This window comes from Artibeus jamaicensis, unplaced genomic scaffold (genome assembly GCF_021234435.1).
Source record: "Artibeus jamaicensis isolate MK-2021 breed Jamaican fruit bat unplaced genomic scaffold, CSHL_Jam_final contig_414, whole genome shotgun sequence".
Classification (NCBI taxonomy): Eukaryota; Metazoa; Chordata; class Mammalia; order Chiroptera; family Phyllostomidae; genus Artibeus; species Artibeus jamaicensis.
Genome location: NW_026521822.1, coordinates 4,636,711 through 4,660,526, shown reverse-complemented (window position 1 = coordinate 4,660,526; position 23,816 = coordinate 4,636,711). Strand labels below are relative to the sequence as shown.

The 23,816-nt window shown below is 37.1% G+C and overlaps 1 protein-coding gene across 3 annotated transcripts in view; it reads right to left on the bottom strand.

Annotated features, from left to right (window-relative positions):
• ENOX1 (ecto-NOX disulfide-thiol exchanger 1) overlaps positions 1 to 23,816 on the bottom strand; it is a 700,008-nt gene that overhangs the window by 184,342 nt on the left and 491,850 nt on the right. For 2 of the 3 annotated variants that reach the window (XM_053665398.1, XM_053665399.1), the window contains one exon: positions 873 to 1,046. In XM_053665398.1, the coding sequence (XP_053521373.1) occupies positions 873 to 1,046 (174 nt within the window). Of the gene's footprint in view, positions 1 to 872; positions 1,047 to 3,964; positions 4,070 to 23,816 lie in introns of all 3 variants that reach the window. The other variant, XM_037132222.2, reaches the window with a different exon arrangement.

Here is a 23,816-nt window from a genome sequence, read left to right as displayed (position 1 = left end):
AAGCTCAAAAAAGAAAAAAAGAGAGAAAAGCCTTCATAGGGTACAAAGCATGATGAAATGGCAACATGATGAAAAACCTTGGTTTGTTATCTGCTTTGTCTTGTTGTGGGATAATGAAGCAGCAAGGTAGAACGTGGGAACTAGACCTTAAAGCATGTGCACTACTTACTTGGCAGGGAAACCTGGGCCTGAAAAAAATTTTTTTAATTCACATTGAAATGAGCAAACTATTAAATTTGAGAAAGGCTGTATGAAAAGATAAAATGTACACGGTTGCAACATTTTTCCTAGTTTATATGTAGATTACTAGAGTAATCTCTTGAAAAGTCCAGTTAAAAAAGGCAACAATGATCAATATGAATAAAAAAAAGTTCTAGCTATTTAAGCCCATAAATTTAGTATCTGTAGCTGAATTTAAAAAAAAATATGGTCCATTTACTTCATCAAATGTATGTTTCCTTCAAGCAAACACAATCTGGCTCAGGAAGTCTGAAAGGCAGTCTCCCCCCAAAATTGCTAACTGCCAAATTAATTCAATTTTCCATTTAGCAAAAAACATTACAGAGTTTTCTCCCACATTTGTGAAGATGAATGAAGTGCTCACATATTTCACACTATGTTCTGAAGCAAAAGCTAGACTTCACTGCATGCAAAAAGATTCTTGATGCTGGATACATATTCCCAAATCACATTCTGACTTCACGGTGTTGGATCAGCTCCAGGACACCCTCACAGATGTTACAATCTAAAGACAAAGGACTATTGTGAAATGAAAAATTCCGAGTTACATGTGAAAATGAATGCAATGCTATATTTAAAAGAAGAAATAAATTTAAATTAATAAGCAAACATTTCTTTCAAGCATCACTTACTTGGATTTTGAGGGAAAAGAGTACAGCTCTTGCAGTGGATTATTTCTTTGATGACAGCCACTTCTGTTGGTGGGGGGGGTGGTACCAGCCCCAGTCCCGGTATCATTGGGTTAATGGGGGTGATCCCAGTCATCATGTTGAGGCCTGGATCAAAGCCTGGTACGCAGATTGAGTCTGGAAATCACAAAGAGAATATTTTGACCGCAGAATCTGAAATCTTTTATATTCTCCTGAAAAGATTATTTGACTTTATGCTATCTAATTTTTAGAAATTTCTCCTAGTACTATAGAAACCTATTCCAGAAAGGTAAAGAAAAAAATAAAAGAGGAACCTAAAACTACATGAAAAGGAAGCTATGTTAATTAAAACACTACCATGGCAGAATGAAACACAGAATATTAAATTGTAAAACCATGCATCATGAAATTTTGCTATTATTGTGAACATGATTTTCTGTTTCTTAACATCAGTAAATCATTTATACTGCTTTATGAGCCAGGATGTAGGGAGAAATATCATTTAACATTGAAGTGCCCTGTGAATCTAATCATCAACTGATTTTTATCAAAAGAGCCTTCTTACCCAATTGACCTAGATTTAGAAAAGTTCAATTTATATGTGCATATTTTATAATGATGCATTTAGGTCCAACCTAACCTATTTCCCCCAGAAAATAAAAAACAAAGAGTTATTATAATTACTATGGCTTGGTTAGATGCATGCAGTCATAAAATTAACTATATACATTTCTAAATTCTATTGGTACTTTCTTTCTATAATTCAATCAGCAAATAATTGACCATCCTTTTGAAATCTTTATTCCCTATATAAAATGCCAAATTTATGCCCTTTATAAAAAAATTGAAGGAGGCAAAAATAATGAGTTTTCCAATATAGACACTGAATTCTTTTAGTGTGATAATGAAACCAGTACTTTCAAAGGTGATGTAAAAGAACTTTTAAAAAAATAATAAATAAGACTTTTCTAAGAGCAGAGACTGCTCAAATGTACTGAGCTTCTAGAGTAGCTGCAAGAGCACCCCTCTGTGGAGAATCTTCCTGTTTGCAGAAAACACTCTTCTTGGTGTGCCATAGTTTCTACACAGACACGTTGTAGCACAGGTGCCACGAGGCATAATATCTGTGGTCTCCCTCCACCACAGGCATCATGGATGAAGTTTCCTTCTCTTTTCTTACTTTCCTATCTTTCTCCTCCTCTTTCTCCTAGGTCATTCCTCTTCTTCCTTCCTGCCCCCGCTCTTCTGTGGCTCTCCTGTACATCTTGTACCCTGCATGGCATTGCTCCTTGCTTACCTGTGCTGAAACATCACATAAGCCCAAAGGCAGATGGAATGACAACTGCGCCTGGGTTTCCTAAGTCATTCCAGGGCATGTAGAAGGACCAGCATAAGATTTTCCTTTCTGAGAAAAGGTTTATTATAGTTTTCCTCCAGCCACCCTGGATATTTCCATCTCTCCTTAGGTTTGAACAGAATAAGCCAGGTGATCCTGCACTATAACCCCAAGAGGACTGCTGTTCCATTTATTAAATCCATCTAATTTGATAGTGTACCACCTATCAGGGCCTCAGCAAAATCAGTTTTTTTTTTTATTTTAATTTTTGGTTTTTTAACACTAAATATAAATGCAAAATGAGCATTCTCTCTGAAAGTAGCCACCTTGGCATTTTAGGCACTCTTCTCTGATTAGGGTCCTCAGTTTCTGCATCTGTGCTGTGGGACGGTTGCCCTGATGATCTCTCAGACCACCAGCATTCCAGAACTCCAGAACTCTGTGCTGCTATTGCTCAAAAGGAGGGGGTATACAAAACACATCAACATTTGGAAGTAACGGAGACAAGACCGGAACTTGGCTTAGTCACTTGAAATCCTCATAAAGTTTCACAGATCTTATTCCCACTTTACTGATAAAGAAACTGAGACTTAGAGCAGTTAAGTGACATTTCTAGCATCACAAAGCAAGCAAATGGCAGAGTTAGAAGTAAAACTCAGGTCTCTGCCACATATTTAAACACATCTTTCTCTACTTCAAAGTTTCTACATAGAATGGCCCAGTTTGACCTTTCACCATTACTAGAAATTTACCCTGCTCTTCAAAAAAGTCAAGATGTGGCCTTTTGATCCAGAGGCCAATTCTATAGGAAAAGTCCCAGAATACAATGATTTTCAATGTCATTATGATTAAAATAACATACTGGCTTCCAAAGTGAATATATTAGAAATAGAAATGGGAATATTGACATGCTTATGCCTTTATTTAATCTCATTCTGAACCTAAGCTTTGCCTGTTTATTTCCTGGCTTGGCCCTCACTACAGTTTGCCAACAGTGGGTGATTTAAGGCTGAAACCATGCAGAGCTGCAACCCTGAAATGAGAGCCCCATGAGTTGTAATAACCAGATGTTTCCCACAAATGAGAGGAGAAGCCCAGTGCTTGAATTTTTTTCCAGTTGTGACAGACTTCTGTTTTCTTTTTGCAATCAAAATAAATAAATACATTGTCAGAAAGGGGGGCAAAAGATGCTATAGTTTGAACAAAATATTTTAATACAAGCAAGAGTTGCTTTGTTTTTTCTGAGACACTCATATGAAGAGACTATGATGCTTAATGAAATCACATGGTGAGTGCAGAACCTTGAAAAGCACTTAGAAAGGAATTAACACGTAAATTATGTTGGACCCCAAAGGATCTGAAATTCAGTATTTGAGGAAAGAAGTAGGGAAGGATTAAACTTTTTTTAAAAGAACCTATTACTTTTTAACAATATATGAACAGCTAGAAATAGTTTTCTCTAACAGCCTAGGAACTGACTATGTAATAATTCATTAAAGCAGAAAGTCTGAGAAAGACACATGCAGAAAGACAAAGACGAGAGCGAATGTGCACTCTGAGTCAGTTCCTTGTGTCACTTAGAAAAGGTGCCCCTGTAAAATTCAAAGATAATGAGTTATAATTCCACTCAGGGAAAGGAGGAAGAAGGCTTTAATTGCAGTGAAAAAAGAATCCAATTAAGTATATAGTAGAACTTTCTTTTAGAAACTGTGCTTGAACAAGAGGAAGAGTTATTTACTTCAAAGACTGTGGCCTGTCAGCTCCTCCCTGCACTGCTGACTGGAAGCAGAGGCAGCAAGGCCAAAGCTCAGCAAATGTTTCGTTTTAGTTCTCCTTTACCATCCTGACAAGACAAAAACAGAAACAAATAATCCTCTTACTGATTCATATATAATCCAGTGTTTTATCAATTTGATGGGCAATTTTCAGAGGGCTGGGGTTTCACTGGGGTTTTTTATTCAGGACTTTAGAGGCATGTTGGTTTCATGCACCATCCGTCCATTCATTCAATATTTACTGGATGCATACTATTGCCAGGATTGGAGTTACAGGCGTAACTGTAACATGTTTCCCCAGTTGGGGAAAATTCAGGGTCTGAGGAGAGTAAAAAGGATGGGCACCAAAATCAAATGAAGAGTTGAGAAATATGATCTGAGGCTCAAGGACTGAAAGAGTTATCCAGGAAGGGAGCCGAGGAGACCTGATAGGTCTTGGGCATTGCAAATAATTTTCCACGGCTACAGCATAGTGAGCACGCAGCAGTGTGGCTACAATGTACTGAGGGGCCACAGGAATCAGATCAGATCAGAAGTGACCTTGCTTTTATTCTCTCTGGGATCACAGCTACTGACAATCAGATGTGCACTCTGCAAGGCCAGAGGCCCATGCCAGCTGGGCTGTCCCCTGCCCCTCCTCTGTTTGCTGACCCTGGCAGTGGCTTGCCCCTTTTCTTCCTTAGTAAAGAGTCTCATATTTGAGGTGAGAACTATACCCTACTTGAAAGAAAGATAATAGAGGACTGTCTCCAGTCAGGGCTGGACATAACTAGGTTAAGTGTAAGTGTGGATGCTGGGCTAGGCTGGACAGTGGCTGATGGGACAGAGGTATGCCAGGAACAAGTCTGGCCCGGAAAGCAGGATATGGTGCTCTAAGAAAATAATACAATAAAAGAGGCAGCAATTAAGCCAAGTGGTAGCATTGCATGTTTAGTCCTGGGTAGGAGTTGTTACCAGCAGACAAAACACAAATCTAAGTAAGCCAGTTGTGCCAGGGATTTCATTCACAGGTCACTGGGCCTCAATCCCCCAGGTCAAGGCTCCTGACTCAGCCCAGGGGGCCCTGAGGTTTGGCAATAACACTACGGTATCACAGGTCAAGAAATACCAGGTAGTCATGCAGGTTAACTGAGACTCAAGCTGGACAAGCAAGACAGATTCCAGACACCAAAACTGAGGCCTGGGGCTTGAGGATAAGGGAAGACACCCAGTTATCAGTCCTGAAACACAGGACAGAGCCTGACCAGCGTCAAACTCCACTGGATGTTGAGTCCCAGAAGGTAGGGCTCCAGAGCCCACTTCCTCCTGCCTGAGACCAAGATAAGACCTCAAGTCCAGGGAGAGCTGAGCACATGGGAGCCAGGGCCTAATACTTACACAAGTCAGAGAGGCAGGCTGGAGGGGCTCTGACACACACGTAGCAGTAGCTGCTCTGCTTAATCCATAAGAATTATTGATCCAAAATATGATCTATACTCACTCAACAGAGAAACCACATGATATGCAAGAACATTCTGTTTATTGTAACTCTAGGATGAAGAAAGCTTCTCACAACAGTTTCTCACCGCAATTTATAAGCCCTGCTCTTCCATGTCAGTTAAGTTCATGAACTATTAAAGTAACACTTTTTCCTCCTCTATGTCCTCTTTTTCTCAAATATTCTTCAAACTAATTTTTATGATCAACAAAGAAAAGCAGTCTTAAACAAGCGATCCTGAAGTAAAAGGCTGTGGTTACAGCTGGGTGACCCTGAGGCTGATTGGTTCTTGAACCTCTTACAGTGTCTTCAATAGGTGAATGTGAACATGAACACCAGACAAACCCCTCCACACAATGGGAGTGTCCAAGAAGACAATCAGTGCGAAAAGAGTATATCCAACTGCTAAGGGCCCAAGTCTACAATCAAATGTCCTTGTGATCAGGTCCTGGGGCTGCCACGTGCTGGCTGCGTGACCTCAGGAAATTTAGCTACTCTTTCTAAGCCTAATTTGTAATATCTGTAAATGGGGATAATCACATTTAAATTTCAACACTCTTGTGAGGTTTAAAGGAGTTAAAAATCCACAAAGTGTTTAACATAAATGTTCAGCACATGATACTCAAAAATTGGTAGTAGTTACATACATTAATACATACATAGGTTGTTAAAATAAATATTTATGCAAACTTATATAATATATTAACACTGTACACACATAAAAGGATCATGATGATGATGATGACAAAGTGCTTCATGTGACAAACATCTGTGTGCCACTAGGTGTTGTATGTTTTGCTAGGTACTTTGCCTACAAAGACATTATAAGATATAAGTCCTTCCTTCATGCAAGTAAGAGTCTAGTGGAAGAAACAACTAACCAGAAAATGACAATACAGTATGACAACTTTTATGAAACACTTATGCTATAGAAACACAGAAAAGGGGACATTAAAATCAGTCTGGGTTAGGGGATGTTGTGGTTAAATTTTGTCTTGAAAAAAACGTTGAAGTCCTAATTCCCCTGGTACCAGTGAATGGGACTTTATCTGGAAATAGGGTCCTAGAAGATGTAATCAAATTAAGGTCATACTCAGTTAGGGTGGGGCCTATCTAATATGACTGGTGCCCTTATAAAAAGAGGAGACACTGACAGACAGAATGACTGCCATGTGACAATGGGGCAGTGATGGAGATAAGGAGCTATAAACAAAGGAATACCAAGGACAGCAATGAAAAACAGATACTAAGAAAAAGGCATAAACCAAGTTCTTCCCTAGATCTTTCAGAAAGAGGATGGCTCTGCCATGCCAAGCCCTTGACTTCAGACCCTGCCTTTAGAGTGAGAGAGCAGAAGCTTCAGTGTGAAGCCACCCCAGTGTGTGGGACTTTGTTATGGTAGCCCTAAGAAACTACACGGGGGAGAGTGCCATGGAAGAAATCCTTGAGGGATGACAGCTGATTTGAGTCTTAAAAGGGACTTCTATGTATTCAGTTAGCATGCAAAAATGGTATTCCCCAAATATGCCCATCAGAATCATAAATGCAAAGCTATTTCAAATGTCCTCTTTGAAAAAATATTGAAAACATTGCTCTTAGGTTTTTGCTTTGAAAAGACAAACCTTGAAGATTGCTCTGTGTTTACTGAAAACAAATCAACCACACAGATTATAAAGTAATATAATAGTATATTTTATAAGTAAATACCTGCAAGCAGAATCTTTAAGAACGTAAAATTGAAAATACTTCAGTGATCTTTCCAAAGAGATTCAGAGGTGGAGAAGCATGTCACTCATTTAAACCCAAAATGCAAATCCAAAGTGAGCTCCTGGGCCCTGCTGTGTACACAGGATAAACAAAGACCTCATTCTGGCAACAAAACCTCTGCCTCCTGTGGCTGGGGTGCAAGCATGGAGCAAAGCAACCAGCAACAGATGACGTAAGTACTGTTGACTTCAGTGAGGAGAGACATGTCCATATTTGAAAATACAACATGACACAAAGTGAAAAGAATTTCAGAACTCCTGACCAAAACTGGTGTGAAGAGCCTACTGCTAAAAAAAGTGTGCCAGGTTTTTTCAGCCACTTGCATATGAAATATTCACTTAAAAACCAAAAGTGTTCTGAGTCAGCAAGAGGTGAAAGCCTATCAAAGGTACTGTGAAATTCACTCATACTGGGGGCTGGTGATTTGAAATCGATGCCAGAGTGGTTTCTGTACAGAGGTCTGAGCTGTCACTCTTAAAGTAAGCTGCTCTATAACTCCTGGACCTGCTGAAATACACTATTCAGATACAGTGGGCCTCATAGCTGAGGCATAAAAGCCATGCTGGCACATGTCATTCAGGTGTGGACGGGTTCACTTTGATGAGGAAGCAAAGGTCGCTGGGTGTTACCAAAGATTATGACATTTCAAAGCTGAAAGAGACGTGGACATTTCCTAGTCCTACCCTCTAGATTTAGAGATGAGGAAATTGAGCCCCAGGAGATAAGTGACTTACCCAAAGTCTAGTTAAGAGTGAAGATAGAATTAGAATTAAGAGTCTTCTTGCTCCATCACTGCATTTGAGTTCTCCAACATCATTCCATCCTGTCTTCCTCAAGACATGTCTAGTGACAATACAGCCACTACCTTCTAGGATGGCCTATTTCATTTTTTAACTGAGTTCGCCATGACAGATTTGGCCCTCATATGTTGACTCAGAATCTGATATCTGGTAGTAAAATCCACTGTGCTTATTCTGTACTCCTGGGCTATTCTCATGGGTACAGTTCTCTTTCCTATCATTATTGATCAAATCCATGAAGAAAGCTCACAGGAATAGCTGAGTCTTCTCTCAGTCAGCATCAACATCCTGCTTCCTTTAACTCTTCCTTATAATGACTCTCCTTCTCTAAAACCCACTTTTCAGGACCTCTGATTATCCCTGGAAATGGTCCAGGTAGAAGCTGACCTATTGGATTAGAGGTACTCTTTGCATTTCTGAATTCTAAACTTTATATTTTTTACTGACTTGGCACATCATGATGAAACACAATAGTCTTGCTTTGTGCTGGCCCATGACATCATCCCATTATGTGAATTGTAGTCCTGTCTCAGCTTCCATAGACTGAATGACCTCATTCAACTAAACCACTTGTCTTGTCTCTGCAGAATGCCATTATTCAACTTTGAGATTGACATTTTGAAACAAAATAAAAGAGTCTGTATTTTTCATTGAATTCTCCATAATCTGTCTTCTAAGTTTCTTCTCCTATCTCAAATTTTCCTACCTGGCTCTCAATATCTATACAATAACAGGCTAACCCTTTCTTAAAGTTCCTGCCCCTTCTAGTTCACCAGCAAATTTTTCTTTGCTGGTCATACTCAGCCACAGAAGCAGGGAAAATCCTCTTAGACAAATCCATTTAAACTCCTTCTCTTTAACATTGACTTCCTCTGAACCCTTTGTTACTGATTTCTAGTTTTGAGTGCCACTGCCAAGTCTCAGTACATCTGGGGTTATTCTTAATCCTTGTGTTGAAGGCTCATACTAATTTTTCTTGTTCTGTGACCTGCTGGCACCCTCTCACTTGTTTCTACATGTTGTCTGATGGACTCCAAAGAAAACACAATATCCAGGGCATCTGTCCTACCATTTCTAGTAGACACACTTGAGCAGATTAAGTAACTTGTGGGTTTGCCTATTTCTTTTCACAGTACTCCCCCTTTCTTTCAGTTCCTAGTTTAAAACCCCTATTGGCAAGTACATCCCATCCTATGTCAAACCTTTCAGACAGACCTACCTTTGAAAGGTTTTCAACATCATTTTTTTTTGTTCCCATTGCTATTTAGGTTCTCATTCACTCTTATCTGGAGTATTTCAAAAACCTCTTTGTGTGCCCAGAATCTATACCTTCTACATTTTCCTCCCTCCTCTTCTGTCCTTCCCTCCCCCACGTTCTTGTCAGAGGCCCGGGCTTGGGATCAGCCAGTGATGCCCACAGAAGACCCATGGGAATAGGCTGTAATTGGGGCCTCTAAATTATTCTTTCAAACTTTTTCTCACATCCCTATCACATTAGGTGATGTGTAATTTTCTCTATATACAATGTTATATGACTTTGTACAGCAGGACAGTTATATAATGATTAAAAATAAAAGGAACTGAAAAGGCTCTTTCAGTGCTCTCTGCTTTGTCCTGACAGGCTCATGGCACAGTAGCAGAAAGTAGAGGAAAAAGACTTGAATCTTAACAAATATTTTTGAATATTCAATACACATAAAAAGCACTCTTTAATTAGATAATTCTAATTATCTATTTATCCATTTATCTATCTTTCTAAGGAGTGGGACACTCCAGGTATATGATTAGACTGAATAATTTATGTCAACACATTTCTTCTTGGCATTTAATGCCTTCTTGCTTTGTAGAGCTGTCCTCTTTCTTTGAAGTTAGGGTAATAGCCTAGACTCATATTGTAGAAAACCCACTTCAGTCAGTGCTCATAATAGCAGAGGTGGCATTTCACAGTACATAAATGTCTTTATAGGGATCTGCCCTTTGGAACCTGCATCTTCCTAAGGCAATATCGAGGGGATCACCTTTTGATTCCATTTATCAACATTGCTTTCAGTTTACAAAGCATCTGGGAGACAGGTAACATCTCATAAATTTAAACAAGAACAAAGAAAAGCTTATTCAACATTTGGCTTCAAAGAAAACATTCATTTATTATTTTAAACAATTTATGGAGGTTTCAATTTAAACTATTTGAAGGCATTGAAGCAATACAGAGTTGGTCTTTTTAGGTAAGACCAGCATATAGTTGTGGACTTGGAAGACAAAATAAGCCTATATTAAAAGTAAAACATTATGAGTGCTCCTAAAGGAAACTTTAAATCATGGGTTTTGTTTAAATCATATCGGAACCTAGTATTAATTTAATTTTTCTACTAGATTGTGTGGGAAAAGACAACTGGCTGACTTAATCATCACTTTATCTACTGGGTCCAACACAGTTCTTGGAACATAGTATCATCTAAAAGAAATACTTGTCAAGTGAATGAAGTAGATTATAAAATTCACAGGATTTACAGAGTTCATACTAAAAGGACAAAACAATAAAATAGTTGGTTGTTCAATCCAGAATGTCACCACATAAATTCATATAAGGTTCCAGAGGTCTAGAGCAAATGTGTTTGGCATTCTTTATAGTTATTGTATTAACTGAACAATGAGAGCCATGAGGATTTCTGTTAGTCATGCCTCTTATTATCATTAGAAAATGATGATTGTTACTTACATGTCATAGAGCATGAACCTAAGAGGCACCAGGACTGAGGGTGTGTTCAAGATCACAGGACACACAGACAGGACTGGTCTCTGAGGGCTGGCTCACACAGCCTCTGTGAGATGGCCCTTGTCCTCACCCTCCCACCAGCTCCAGCTCATGGCTGCCAAACCACAGACCTGACCTTACAGGCATGAGATGGTGAGGCAGGAGAAGAAAGCACAGCATTCTTTAAATCCATATGAGGTCAAACCAGTTGGGAGCACTTGGAAATTCAGGACAGCAATGGGTATCTTATTGCAAATTCCTTTCATGCCCCAGGGGAATGCTATAATCTAATAGTGGCATAAGCAAAATGATACTTAATCAAAACAAACTTATAAAAGAGGTAAAGATAAAATCATAACTCATCTACTATTAAATTTTTAAATAGGGGGCATAAACCATATTTGATTTTGTATATGGTCAACTAAGGGAAAAATAAAGGAGCTGTAAATTATGGAAATGAGGCAATAAAGGCAAGAAATAGAGATAAAGATGGAAAGAAAAGTGGAATTTTTTTTCTCAGTAAAAGACAGATGAGGGATTGTCTGAATTCCAGGTTCAAGGTCAGGTTCATCCTCCTACCCAATTGACTAGCCTCTCTACACCTCAGTCCTTAATCTGCAAAAGGAGCACTAAAAATAATATTTATCTTATAGGATGGTTGTAAGAATTAAATGAGTTAAAATACATAAAGAGCTTAAAAGAGTATGTGGTATGGGGGAATACTACATGCACATTAGCTATGGCTTTGATGAATATTGTATTTTTGATGTATTCAATGTTGCATTTGTGTTATACAGTATATATAATACAATTCTGCCTTCCTTTTAAGAAAAGGCACACCCCAATTCCATGTTGCCTTCTACATTAATGTTTTATTATCTATTCTAATTTTGAGAAGTAATTTTTTAGCTGGAAATCAGGAGCGTTTTCTAGGAAAACAACTGAGGAGGCAGTGCCATATAATTTCCCCACAGATTAAATTTTCCCAGTGTAGTATTAGGAAAAAAGCTACTCTCTACCCCCAAGGACCCAAGATATTTTTCTGTGCCTGGAAAGGAGAATTACGGAATTTGGAGCTCTTTCCTCTCTGCTTTTTGTGCCAAGAAGATTAGATGTTATTACTAAACATGCCAACTGTGTTCATTCACATATTCAGCATATCTGCTTTCCCCTTAAAGTTAGTTTTTTCCCTTTGTAATCCTATTTTATTAACTTAAATTAATGTCTGTTATTAACCTTCTTTACACACATACACATGCACACATATACACACAGACATGTGTTATTAATATATTCATGGATTGTTTAACAGAGGGGATACTCTGTAAGAATGCATCATGGGGTGGTTTTGTCATTGTGCAAACACTGTAGAGTGTGCTTATACAAAACTACATGGTATAGCCTGCTACATATCTAGGCTATATAGTGTAGCCTATTGATCCTAGGCTATATAAGCCTGTAGAGCACGACCAAAATGGTATGTGAATACAAGACTGTAAATTAATATTGAGCAGCACCAGACTTTAAAAATACTTCAGCCCTGGCTGGTGTGGCTCAGTGGATTGAGCACTGGACTGAAACCAAAAGGTCAGCAGTTCAATTCCTAGTCAAGGCACATGCCTGAGTTGTGGGCCAGGTACCCAGTAGCAGGTGCCCAAGAGGCGACCACTCACTGATGTTTCTCACCCTCTTTTTCTCCCTCTCTGCCCCTCTCTAGCAACAAATAAAATAAAAATAAAAATACTTCATTATACCTGAGGCCTTGAACAGATTTAATTATTTACATGATGTGTATTTTTTAGAAAGCACATCCCAATACCCTGCTGATAGCCAATGCCAAATCATACTCTCTGATAGCCTTTCATTTTTGGCAATATCCTGAGTGAGTCCAGTGGCTAACTTTTCAGTGAAGTAAGCTAAGGTAAAATAATTTCACAAACAAATCACCATTTAAAACTAATTCAGTGTTTTGGGCTGAGTAAAATATACTTGAAAGAGTGTTTCCTATTGACTTATTTTGGTGGTGTCCTTCCTCTACATGTGATTCCTCAACATTAAAAACCCACAGATAGATATCATTTCCTTTGTTAAAAACATACACACCCAAACATTTTTTTCCTGGGGAGTGTAATATTAGAAACAGAAACTACCACTCAGCTTTTCATTTAAAATTAATTATTTTCTGTCCAGTTGTAAACTCAAAGGATTTTTTTCATTCAAGGTCTGTATCTCATTCTCACTCCTAAGGATTTTAAAATTGTTACAAAGCCTTTAAATAACTATATATATATATATATATATATATATCTTTAATATATAAAATCTTTAATATATATATATTAAAGATTTTATTTATTTATTCATCTTTAAAGAGAGGAGAAGGGAAAGAGAAAGAGAGGGAGAGAAACATCACTGTGTGGCTGGCTATTGCATGCCCCCTTCTGGGAACTTGGCCAGCAACCCAGGCATGCACCCCAACTGGGAATCAAACCCATGACCCCCTGGTTTGCAGGCCAGCACTTAAACCACTGAGCCATACCAGCCAGGGTTAAGTAACGCTATATTTAAAAAATCCTTTTCAACCGTTTAATAACCTAGTCCTCATTATATCTCTTCAATATTTTTCTCCTTTTACAGATAGATGAATGAGAATATTGATGTTTTTAGCCTCAACTTGAGACATGTACCCTCAGCATCACTAGAACAGAAGAAGAAAAGAATTATGGGCTACACTGTTCCTGTGGCAATAAAGGTCTGGAGGGAAAAAGCTGGAATGAATAATATTTGAGGTTCAGACTTCTGTCCACCTCAGGTTCCTCATCTCAGATGTATGGCTATCTGTGCTGCCTGCTTCACATTGTTATTAGGAATGCAAATTATATGATGGGTCTGTATGTGCCAGCAATTTACAAACAAAAAAAAATACTCACTGTAAGTTAGAGTTAGATTTAACTTTACTATTTCAAAGTCCTCCATTTCAAAGGCGTTTGGGGCTCCACAATGGTACTAAGTGCTTGTCTTGTATAGAAAGATAATGCAATATGTTATTTCATACACTATTGTGCTTAAAGTATATACACAAGTGTGACAAAAAGAGGGGAAAAGAGAGTGAAAGGGAGGGAGAATGAATATGTGTATGTGTTTTCATTCTTTTCTTTTTTTATGGTTATTCTATTACACTTGCCCCAATTTCCCTGTGGCTCTCCCTTGCCCTGCCATGCCCACCCACCACTGCCACTGTCAAACCCCACCCTGTTGTCCATATCCATTGGACATTTACACTTGTTCTTTAACTAGGCCCTTCCCCTTCTTTCCTTCCTTATCCCCCTCTCCCCTCCTCTTTGGCCCATATCAATTTGTTCCTTGTTTCCATACATCCAGTTCTATTTTGTTCATTTGTTTGTTTTGTTCATTAGGTTCCTGTTATAGGTGAGATCATATGGTATTTGTCTTTCACTGTCTGGCTTATTTCACTTAGCATAATGTTCTCCAGTTCCATCCATGCTGTCATGAAGGGTTGGAGCTCTCTCTCTTTTCCCTTCCTTCTTTTCTTCCTTCCTTTCCTTTTCCTTCCTCCCTTCCTTCCTTCCTTCCTCCCTCCCTCCCTCCCTTCTCTCTTTCTCTCTCTTCTTTCTCTCTTTCTCTCTCTTCTTTCTTTCTTTCTTTCTTTCTTTCTTTCTTTCTTTCTTTCTTTCTTTCTTTCTTTCTTTCTTTCTTTCTTTCTTTCTGCATAGCATTCCATTGTGTGAATGTACCAGTTTTTTGATCCACTCATTTACTGATGGGCACTTAAGCTGTTTCCAACACTTGGCTATTGTAAATAATGCTGCTGTGAACATAGGTGTGCATAGGTTCTTTTGAATTGGTATTTCAAGATTCTTAGAGCATAATCCCAGCAGTGGAATCATTGGGTCAAAAGGCAGTTCCATTTTTAGTTTTGTGAGAAAATTCCATACTGCTTTCTACAGTGTTTTGGACTGCTGAACCAGTCCGCATTCCCACCAACAGTGTACTATGGTTCCCTTTTCTCCACATCGTTGCCAGCACTTCTTTATTGATTTGTTAATGATGGCCACTCTCGCCAGTTTGAGGTGGTATCTAATTGTGGTTTTAATTTGTATCTCTCTGATGGCTAATGATGTTGAGCATCCTTTTATATGCTTATGGGCTTTCTGTATGTCCTCCTTGGAGAAGTGTTTGTTCAGGTCCTTTGCCCATTTTTTAATTGGATTGTTTGTTTCTCTGGCATTGAGTGATGAAAGTTCTTTATATATTTTGGAGATCAAACCCCTGTCTGAGGTGTCATTGGCAAGTGTATTTTCCCATACAGTTGGTTCCATTATAATTTGCTGATGTTTTCTTTAGCCATGTGGAAGGTTTTTAATTTTATGTAGTCCCATTTGTTTACTCTTTCCTTTATGTCCCTTGCCCTAGAGGATGTATCGACAAAAACATTGCTGTGTGGGATATCTGGAGTTTTACTGCCTATATTTTCCTCTGGCTTCTATGGAGTCATGGCTTATGTTTAAGTCTTTATCCATGTTGAGTTTATTCTATCTAGTGTATGGTGTAAGTTGGTGGTCAGGATTCAGTTTTTTGCATGTACTATTCCAGATCTCCCAGAACCATTTGTTGAAGAGGTTATTTTTATTCCAATTTATACTTCTTCTCCCTTTGTCAAATATTAATTAACCATACAGACATGGGTTTATTTCTGGGCTCTCTATTCTGTTCCATTGGTCTGTGTGTCTGTTCTTATGCCAGTACCAAGCTGTTTTGATTACAGTGGCCTTGTTCATTCTTTTTCACTAACATTATAGTCTTATTCTCAGCAGAAATATGCCATTCTACACGTTAGGGTCATCCACTAAATTTTATTGCTGGAAAAATTGATGGGCAGAGAGGCAGATTACTCTAGGTATCTCTGAGATATATGCTCACTGCACATTTACTAATCAACTACAATGTTGCTAGGCAATGGGCTAGAATCTAGGAGCCTAGGGGTAAGTCAGGATCCCTGGGCCAAGGTGCTAAGTGCACTGCAACAGAGGCATCTGAGTACATAGCTGCATTAGAAAGCGGCAGCAAATTGCAAAGGCATGTACAGCACCTGTGCCATCCTCCTGAAAAGAGCCCAACCACAGTCATTCACAAGTGGTATTCCCCTTTGAAAGTATCTACCTAGCTGAGCCACTGTGTCCCCAAACCTAAGCACAGAACACCTTGTAAACACATACCCAAGTCAGAGAGTGGCTGCCCCTTGGGGCTGGAGTCATACTTTCTGTTACAGTCATTTTTTCTGCACTTTTCAAACAACTTTTTGAGGGCAGAGGACTGTTGGGTATTTTACTTATCTTTCTTTATCTGTATTATTATAGATCTTTCTTCTCCTCTTACTAGCAGGACCATATTAGATCAGCAGGCCTCCTTCATGTTGAGTTTACATCGAAAGTGCCCATAGCCAAAGAGCACATATGCACAACCCATGGACACAGACAACAGTGTGGGGACTGACTGTGGGAGTCATGGGTGGCTGGGTGGAATGGAGCAAAGGAGGAAAACTGGGATAAATGCAATAGCATAAACAATAATATATTTAAATAATAAAATGAAAAAAATAAATGTAAGTATGTCATAAATATTTTTTAAAAGAGATTAAAAAGGACTGAGATTACAAAATGCAGATTTCTCAGAGAGAAGTACAAGGGCTAGCTAATTCATACCTGCTTGTTGCACCTGAATGGAGAATTTACATGTGCCAAAAAGCCAGAATAACAACATTAGCTTGGGTATCACACCCTTATTCAATTATGTTTTTTCTTTGTTTGTTTGTTTTGGCTACAACAAAAACTGAGCATCACATTTTTTCAAATACATTTTTTAAGTCAGCCAAAAGAATTTGAAAACTACCCATCACAGAGCAAGGGGCATGAGTGAAGTAGGTAATTTCAGCATAAAGTATTTGTTGAATAAACAGAGCTAAATTAAACTAAGATGAAATAGAATAAACTGAAAGGATTGATCAGGTGTGTGTCATGAGGATTTATCCTGGGGCCTTTTATGCTCAGTATCTTACTCAATGTCTTGAACAAAGAACTATATAACACACTCAAATACAGGTGCACTTATGATCAAGGTGTGTGTTAAGTGCTAGAAGTACAAAAACTTTGAATGAAGACAAGTGTTTAGGCTTCATGCTTTCAGAAGGATTGAAATTTTCAAAGAAAATAAAAGGAACAAATAAAGAGTATCTTAATTTGTTGAAAAGCATGCCCAAATGAAATGAAAAGGCTGACAGTACATGCAGTTAGTTACCCATGACTGACATATTCACAGTGGATTATGAAAAGAAAGTCATATGCAAGAGGTAAATCCTAATCCCTAAGGATGATGTCAGAGAAATTAAGTTCCACAAAGTGTCCTTCACACTATCTCACTTGCCACCATTTGTCAAGGGACTAGTACCTTAAGAAGCAGAGAGGTATGAATCAGAAGGATGTAGGTCAGGCACCTTCCTATCAAGCTCTTCTAACTGAATTGGGGTACCTCTCCCCTGTCTTACCCCTCCACACCTGCTGGGGTTGGCCTGTCTTGCAATGACATCTTCTGTGGCTCTGGACACCAGGTCCCCTGGGACTGTCTTCATACCATCCTGCCTGACAAGTTTCTTAGCTATGGTGACCACTACCCAATTTTCCTCCAACCCACCACCTCATGGTTCTAATTCCTTCAGATCCTTTTCTCATAAACAGATTCTTTTCTCTTGGTTGAACTGCTCTCTGAGTAAAAATCTGCTGTTAGCAAAATGTCGTGGTTGGCCTTGAGGAATCCAAGTGGATTATGGTGGAAGGTTTGGAAAGACATTGGGTAATTGTTTTTACTGAGTATTCTAGTTGACAGGCAAGATATAAGGCACTTTCAGATATTTTATCACACTTAATCTTCACTATAATAGTGTAAGGAAACTTAAAGAATGGAGGAAATTTAAGTCAAATTGTCAGCTAAGAATAGAAGAGTCAGAGTTGAAACTCAAAGTGAGGTTACTCTTATTGCAAAGCAAGTTTTGTCTCACTGGGATTGTCAATGACAAAATTCTGAATGAATTGGATTATTGGGTTTCACTATTACACAGAACTGACATTTAGCTGGTAAACACCAGTATGGCCATATCATTATTTTAGGCCAGCATCTGTTCTGTTTGGTCAATGCCCGAGACATATCAGTTGTTAAACATTTGGGTATCAAGCTGTCCTTATCAAAATGAAATGTGTGGCAAAAAACAAATGCTTGACTTTTACTTCTGGCAAGAAGAGAGTAACTAGGACTAGATATAGTCTCCCACTTGAAATGACTAAAAAGCCAGATAAAATATATGAAGAATTTTGTTCAGATATTGGGTATCAGGAAGTGCAATATAAAGATTTCCAAGAGAAAGGAAATGAACAAGATGGACCATATAAGTGCCAAGTGTACTGCTGTGAGAGGGTTTCCAGGCCATAGTGTAGGAAGGAGGAACCCTGCAGGACCCCAGCAGTATCCTTGTGTAAAGATTGTTGGTAGTTTAAGGAGACCAATGCCACTAGAGTTTGCAAGGCAGGGGAAGGAGAGAACCACACACACACAGACACACAGTAACCTGCATATATATGTGAGATATAAGGAGGGGCCACCTCAAGTCTTTAGTTGGGAACTGTCTGAGTGAGGAAACTACCCAAGGCTGGAAAAAGTACCACCCTGAAGGATTAGAAAGGATTCACAGAGATCAAAAAGGTGGGAAAGAGTATGTTACCTTATCAACTACAGTAGAAAAGTTTGAAAATTCATTCAGTTGTGGAAAGAATATTCAAAATGATATTGTCTCAGTAGAGGGGCACAATGAGCTCTAGACTAAAGGCTGCTCTGATCTCTCATAACAAAGCTTAAAAGCAAGCCTCAAAAGGTTCAAACTGTTTCCAATTAACTTCAGTGTATCGTAGAATAAACCTCAGGATATTCATAGGAATACAAAAACATCCAGCATCTAAAAAGGTGAGACTCACAGTGTCTGGAAACCAATAAAAAATATGAGGTATGAAAGGCCAATCTTCTGAAGTGTAATTAATTTTCATGGCAAAGGAGAATTAATGCTGCAGATGGCATTGGGGTTGCTAATCAGCTGACCTTAAAGTAGAAAGAATACCCTGGATTATTCTAAGGGGCTCAAAATAACCACAAGATTCTTAAAAAAGGGAAAGAGGGAGGCAGAGGAAATGTTAAAATGACTTAATGTGAGAAGAAATCAAGCCACCATTGCTGCTTTTGCAAATGGAAGGGAGCCATGAGCCAAGGAATACTGGCAACCTCCAGAAGCTAGAAAAGTCAAGGAAAACATGTTCTACCCTGGAACCTCCAGAAAGAAATGCAACCCTGATGACAACTTGATTTCAGCTCAATGAGACCTTCTAATTTACAGAACTACAAGATAATAAAGATGCAGTTTTCTAACATACTAAGGTTGTAGTAGCTAGTTATAACAACAGATATACACACACACACACCTGCTGGGGCTGGCCTGCCTTGCAATGGCATCTCCTGTGACTCTGGGTACCAGGTCCCCTTGGACTGACTTCACACCATCCTGCCTGACAAATTTCTTAGCTATGGAGACCACTACCCAATTTTCCTCCAACCCACCACTTCACAGTTCTAATTCTTTCAGATCCTTTTCCCATAAACAGCCTCTTTTTTCTCATGGTTGAACTGCCCTACAGCATACAAAGAAACAGAAAAATGTGACACACAGTAAGGAGAAAAATAAATCAATAAAAAATTACAAGTGACAGAAGTAGTAGACAAAGATGTTAAGATGGTTATAATTATGTTCCAACTGTTCAAGAAGGTGAAAGAAAGATTGAATATTAAATAGACACAAGAAAGATTCTTAAATTCAAATTTAGAGATGAAAACTGCATTGCACTTTAAAGTAATATAACATTGTATATTAACTGTAATTTTTAAAAAATTAAATACACAAATAAATTAAAAAGAGCATAAGGGATCTGTGTGACAACCATAAGCAGGCTAATATGCTTGTAATTGAAGTCCCTGAAGAAAGAAGATTGAGACAGAAAAATATTTGAACAAATAATGATAGAAATTCTCCAAATATGACAAAAAATACAAACTCAAGTTCCAATAAGTTAGAGAATAAGAACCAAGAAGCAGGAAGGAAAGTTTTCGAAGATATATCATAGTTGAGTTTCTTAAAATTAGCAATCAAGACATTCTTAAAAGCAACTAGAGATAAAAGATATATTATGTACATGAGAAAAAAATCATAATAAGAGCAAATTTCTTGGGAAAATGCAAGATAAAAGACACTGAAATGACTCAACTTTAAAAAACTGAAAGAAAATATATCAGTGTAGAATTCTGTATCTAGTAAATATATGGTTCAAAAATAAAAGCAACCTAAAGACTTTTCAGACATAATAAACTGAAATAATCCATCACCAGAAAATCTATACCATAAAAAATAAGGAAAGTCTTGTATGCAAAGAAATATGATATGAAATATATATATCTTACCTTTACCTACACAAAGAAATGAAGAATGTAAAAAGTAATAAATATGTGATTCATTGTAGTAGACATTTTAAAACTTTTTAAAAAGATGACTGACTGAAAGCAAAAAAACACCTAACAATGTATTTTGGGTTTATACCACAAGGTTAACTAAAAGGTAAGACAGCAAATGGCATGTAGGAGAAGAGGAGAAAATAAAAATATATTGTTCTGTGGCTCAGGTGGTTGAGCATCATCCCACAGAGCAAAAGGTCACTGGTTTGATTCCTGGTCAGGGCACTTGCCTGGGTTGTAGGCCCAGTCCTGGTTAGGCTGTGTGTAAAAGGCAGCCAGTTAATGTTTCTCTCATATGTCAGTGTTTCTCTCCTTCTCTTTTTCCCTCCCTTCCCCACCCTCTAAAAATAAAATAAATAAAATCTTTAAAAAATATATACTGTGTGATTCTTATACTATATGTAAAATGATAAGCCAGCAAAAGAGATAAAATTGGAATCATAAAAGATATTCCATTTAAAATATGGAAGAAAAACAGAAAATATTGCATAAACACTAGAATAGACAAATAAAATCAACTGATAAGATTAATTTCAACCCAGTCATACTGGTATTTATATTAGATGTAAGTGGTTTAAATGCCCCAATTAAAAGGTTGAGAGTGCTAAATTAGATTTAAAAATAAGTGTCAACTATAATATATGCTTCCTGTAAGAAACCCACTTTAAATATGAACTTAAAAATAGGTTAAAATAAAAGTATTGCAGATATATAAATTATGCTAACAGAAATTTTAAAAACCTGGAAAGAGAGCTATATTAATAATAGACAAAGTAGATTTTGTTCAGAGTGGATTTCAGAACAAAAAGTTACCAAGAGTAAAGAGGTCCATTGCATGATGATAAAGGTGTCAAATAATTAAGAGAACATAACAACCCCAAACACTTATGCACTATAAAATAGGACTTCAAAATACAGAAAGTAAAAACTGATAGAATGGAAAGGTAAAGTAGACAAGTCCACAGTAACAAGTAGTGATATAAATAATCCTCTCTCAATAAGTGCTGGAACAAATAGACAGGAAATAAATGAGGATACAGGAAATTTTAGTTATACTATCAACCAGTTTGACTTAATTGAGATTTTAGAATAGATCACCCAAAAATAGCAGAAAACACATACTTCTCAAGCACATATGGTAAATTTACCAAAATAAGCCATATTTTGGGCATAAAGCAAACCCTAATAAAATTACAAAAATAAATAATACAAAATATATTCTTGGACTACGATGGAATTGAATTATAAATTAATGACCGAAAGACATCTAGAAAATCACCAAGTATTTGGAAACCAAATAACATATTTTTTAATAACTTGTAAGTCAAAGAAGAAATGAAAAAGAAATTAAAATTATTTTGAACTAGATAAAAATTAGAAATACCTAAATTTACAGGATATGGCTAGAGTAAAACTTAGAGAAAAATTTCTGGAACTAAATGTCTATATTAGAAAAGAGCCTCAGATCAATGATCCTGGCTTTCATCTTACAAACACTAGAAATAGATAAAATTAAGCTTAAAATAAGCAAAAAAAGAAAATCATACAGAAGAGTGCAGAAGTATAGAGCCAAAAAACCTTAGATAGAATCAGTAAAATCAAACTTTCTTTATAAAGATAAAAAAATTGATTAACCTCTAGTCAGTCTTAGGAAGGAAAAAGAGAGAAGATACAAATGACTAATATTAGGCATGAGAGAGGTAAAATAACCACAGATGATATGTAAATTGTAAGTATACAGGAATATTATAAACAAACTTATTTATCAGTATTTTTATACTTACAGGAATATTATAAACAAACTAAGTTATTATGTTAATAAATTAGACAACATAGATGAAATAAATTCCTTAAACTTAACAAACAGCACTTTAAAAAATCTATGCAACACTATATCTATTGAAGAAATTAAATTTGTTGTTAAAATCAGTCCACAAAGAAACTTCAACCCCGGACAACTACTTCCCTAACAAGTTCTACCCCAGTGGAAATTAATTATTAATTAAAAATAATGTAATGCTATGTAATCTCTTGAATTGAAGAGGAGGAAATACTTCTCAGTTCATTTTATCTTGCCAGCATTACCCTGATAACAAAACCAGGAAGATACTTAAGAAGAAAAAAGGTTGATACACAACATCTGTTATGAATTTTGACACAAAATTTTAAGAAATTGAATCTAATAATTTTCATAAGAGATAATATTAATCCATCATAACCAAGTAGGGTTTTTCCCTCTGAAATTCAAGGTTGGCTTAACATTAAAAGAAAATCAATCAGTGTAATTTACCAAAATAGCAAGCTAAGAAAAAAAAATCCCATGATCATGTCCATAGATATGGAAAAAGTATTTGAAAAATTCCAACATCTATTCATATAGCAAACTAAAATTTGAAGGAAACTTTCTCAACCTAATAAAGAGGATATATTTAAAATTCCCAGTTATTCTCATATTTAATTGTATTTTACTTATAATATCAGGAATAAGATGAGGATATCAACCCTTATAACTTCTACTTAGCAATAAGTATACATGACAACGTGGATGACTTTCATAATAATTATGCTAGTGAAAAAGTCATAAAACGAGTAAATTCTGTATAATTTCATGTATATAAAATTTTAGAAGTGAAAATAAGTTTGTAGAGAGAGATAGAAGATCCATGGTTGCCTGGGAATGGGGAAAGAGGGCTGGTGGGAGTGTGTGGAGAGATGAAAAGGGCAACAAGAAAACTTGGTGTGACAGATATGTTAATTATTTTGATTATGATGATAATTTCCTAAGTGTGTACATATGTCAAATATTATCAAGTTATACAGTTTATGTCAGTTATACTTCATTGAAGCTATAATTTAAAACAGATTCTTTAGGTTATCTGTAAACATACAAGTACTGCCACAATGAACCAAGTAATAGAAATGAATATAAAAATGTTAGGTGTGCATATATAAAGATTTTAAGTCTCCCAACATGAGATACCTAACAGATCCCATTTTAAATAAACACAGTCCACCATTGTGACAGTACCACCATCTCAAATTGACAAGAAGAACATTGAGGATTATAAATAGATCTAGCAAAATTTCACATGAAATATGGCTCCAGGACCCACAGGTTTTGAAAATTATAGATGATTTGGTAGGGTGAGATTAATTCTCAGTTTCACGTCAATCTGAGAAAGAAAAAGGCTCCCAAGTAATATAAATACTTGTAGGGCTTCGGATGTCACTATACACCTGAATTTACTCTACAGAAATTCTTCTTCCAACTTGTTAAATTCCAAGACTTCTCTTTGGAGCTATGCACAGAATAAGAAAAACAGATGGCTCAACTTCACTGTAATAATGATTCAAGGCAAGTAAAGCTTAAGCTGTTTGTATTTCAGATTAAAATAGAG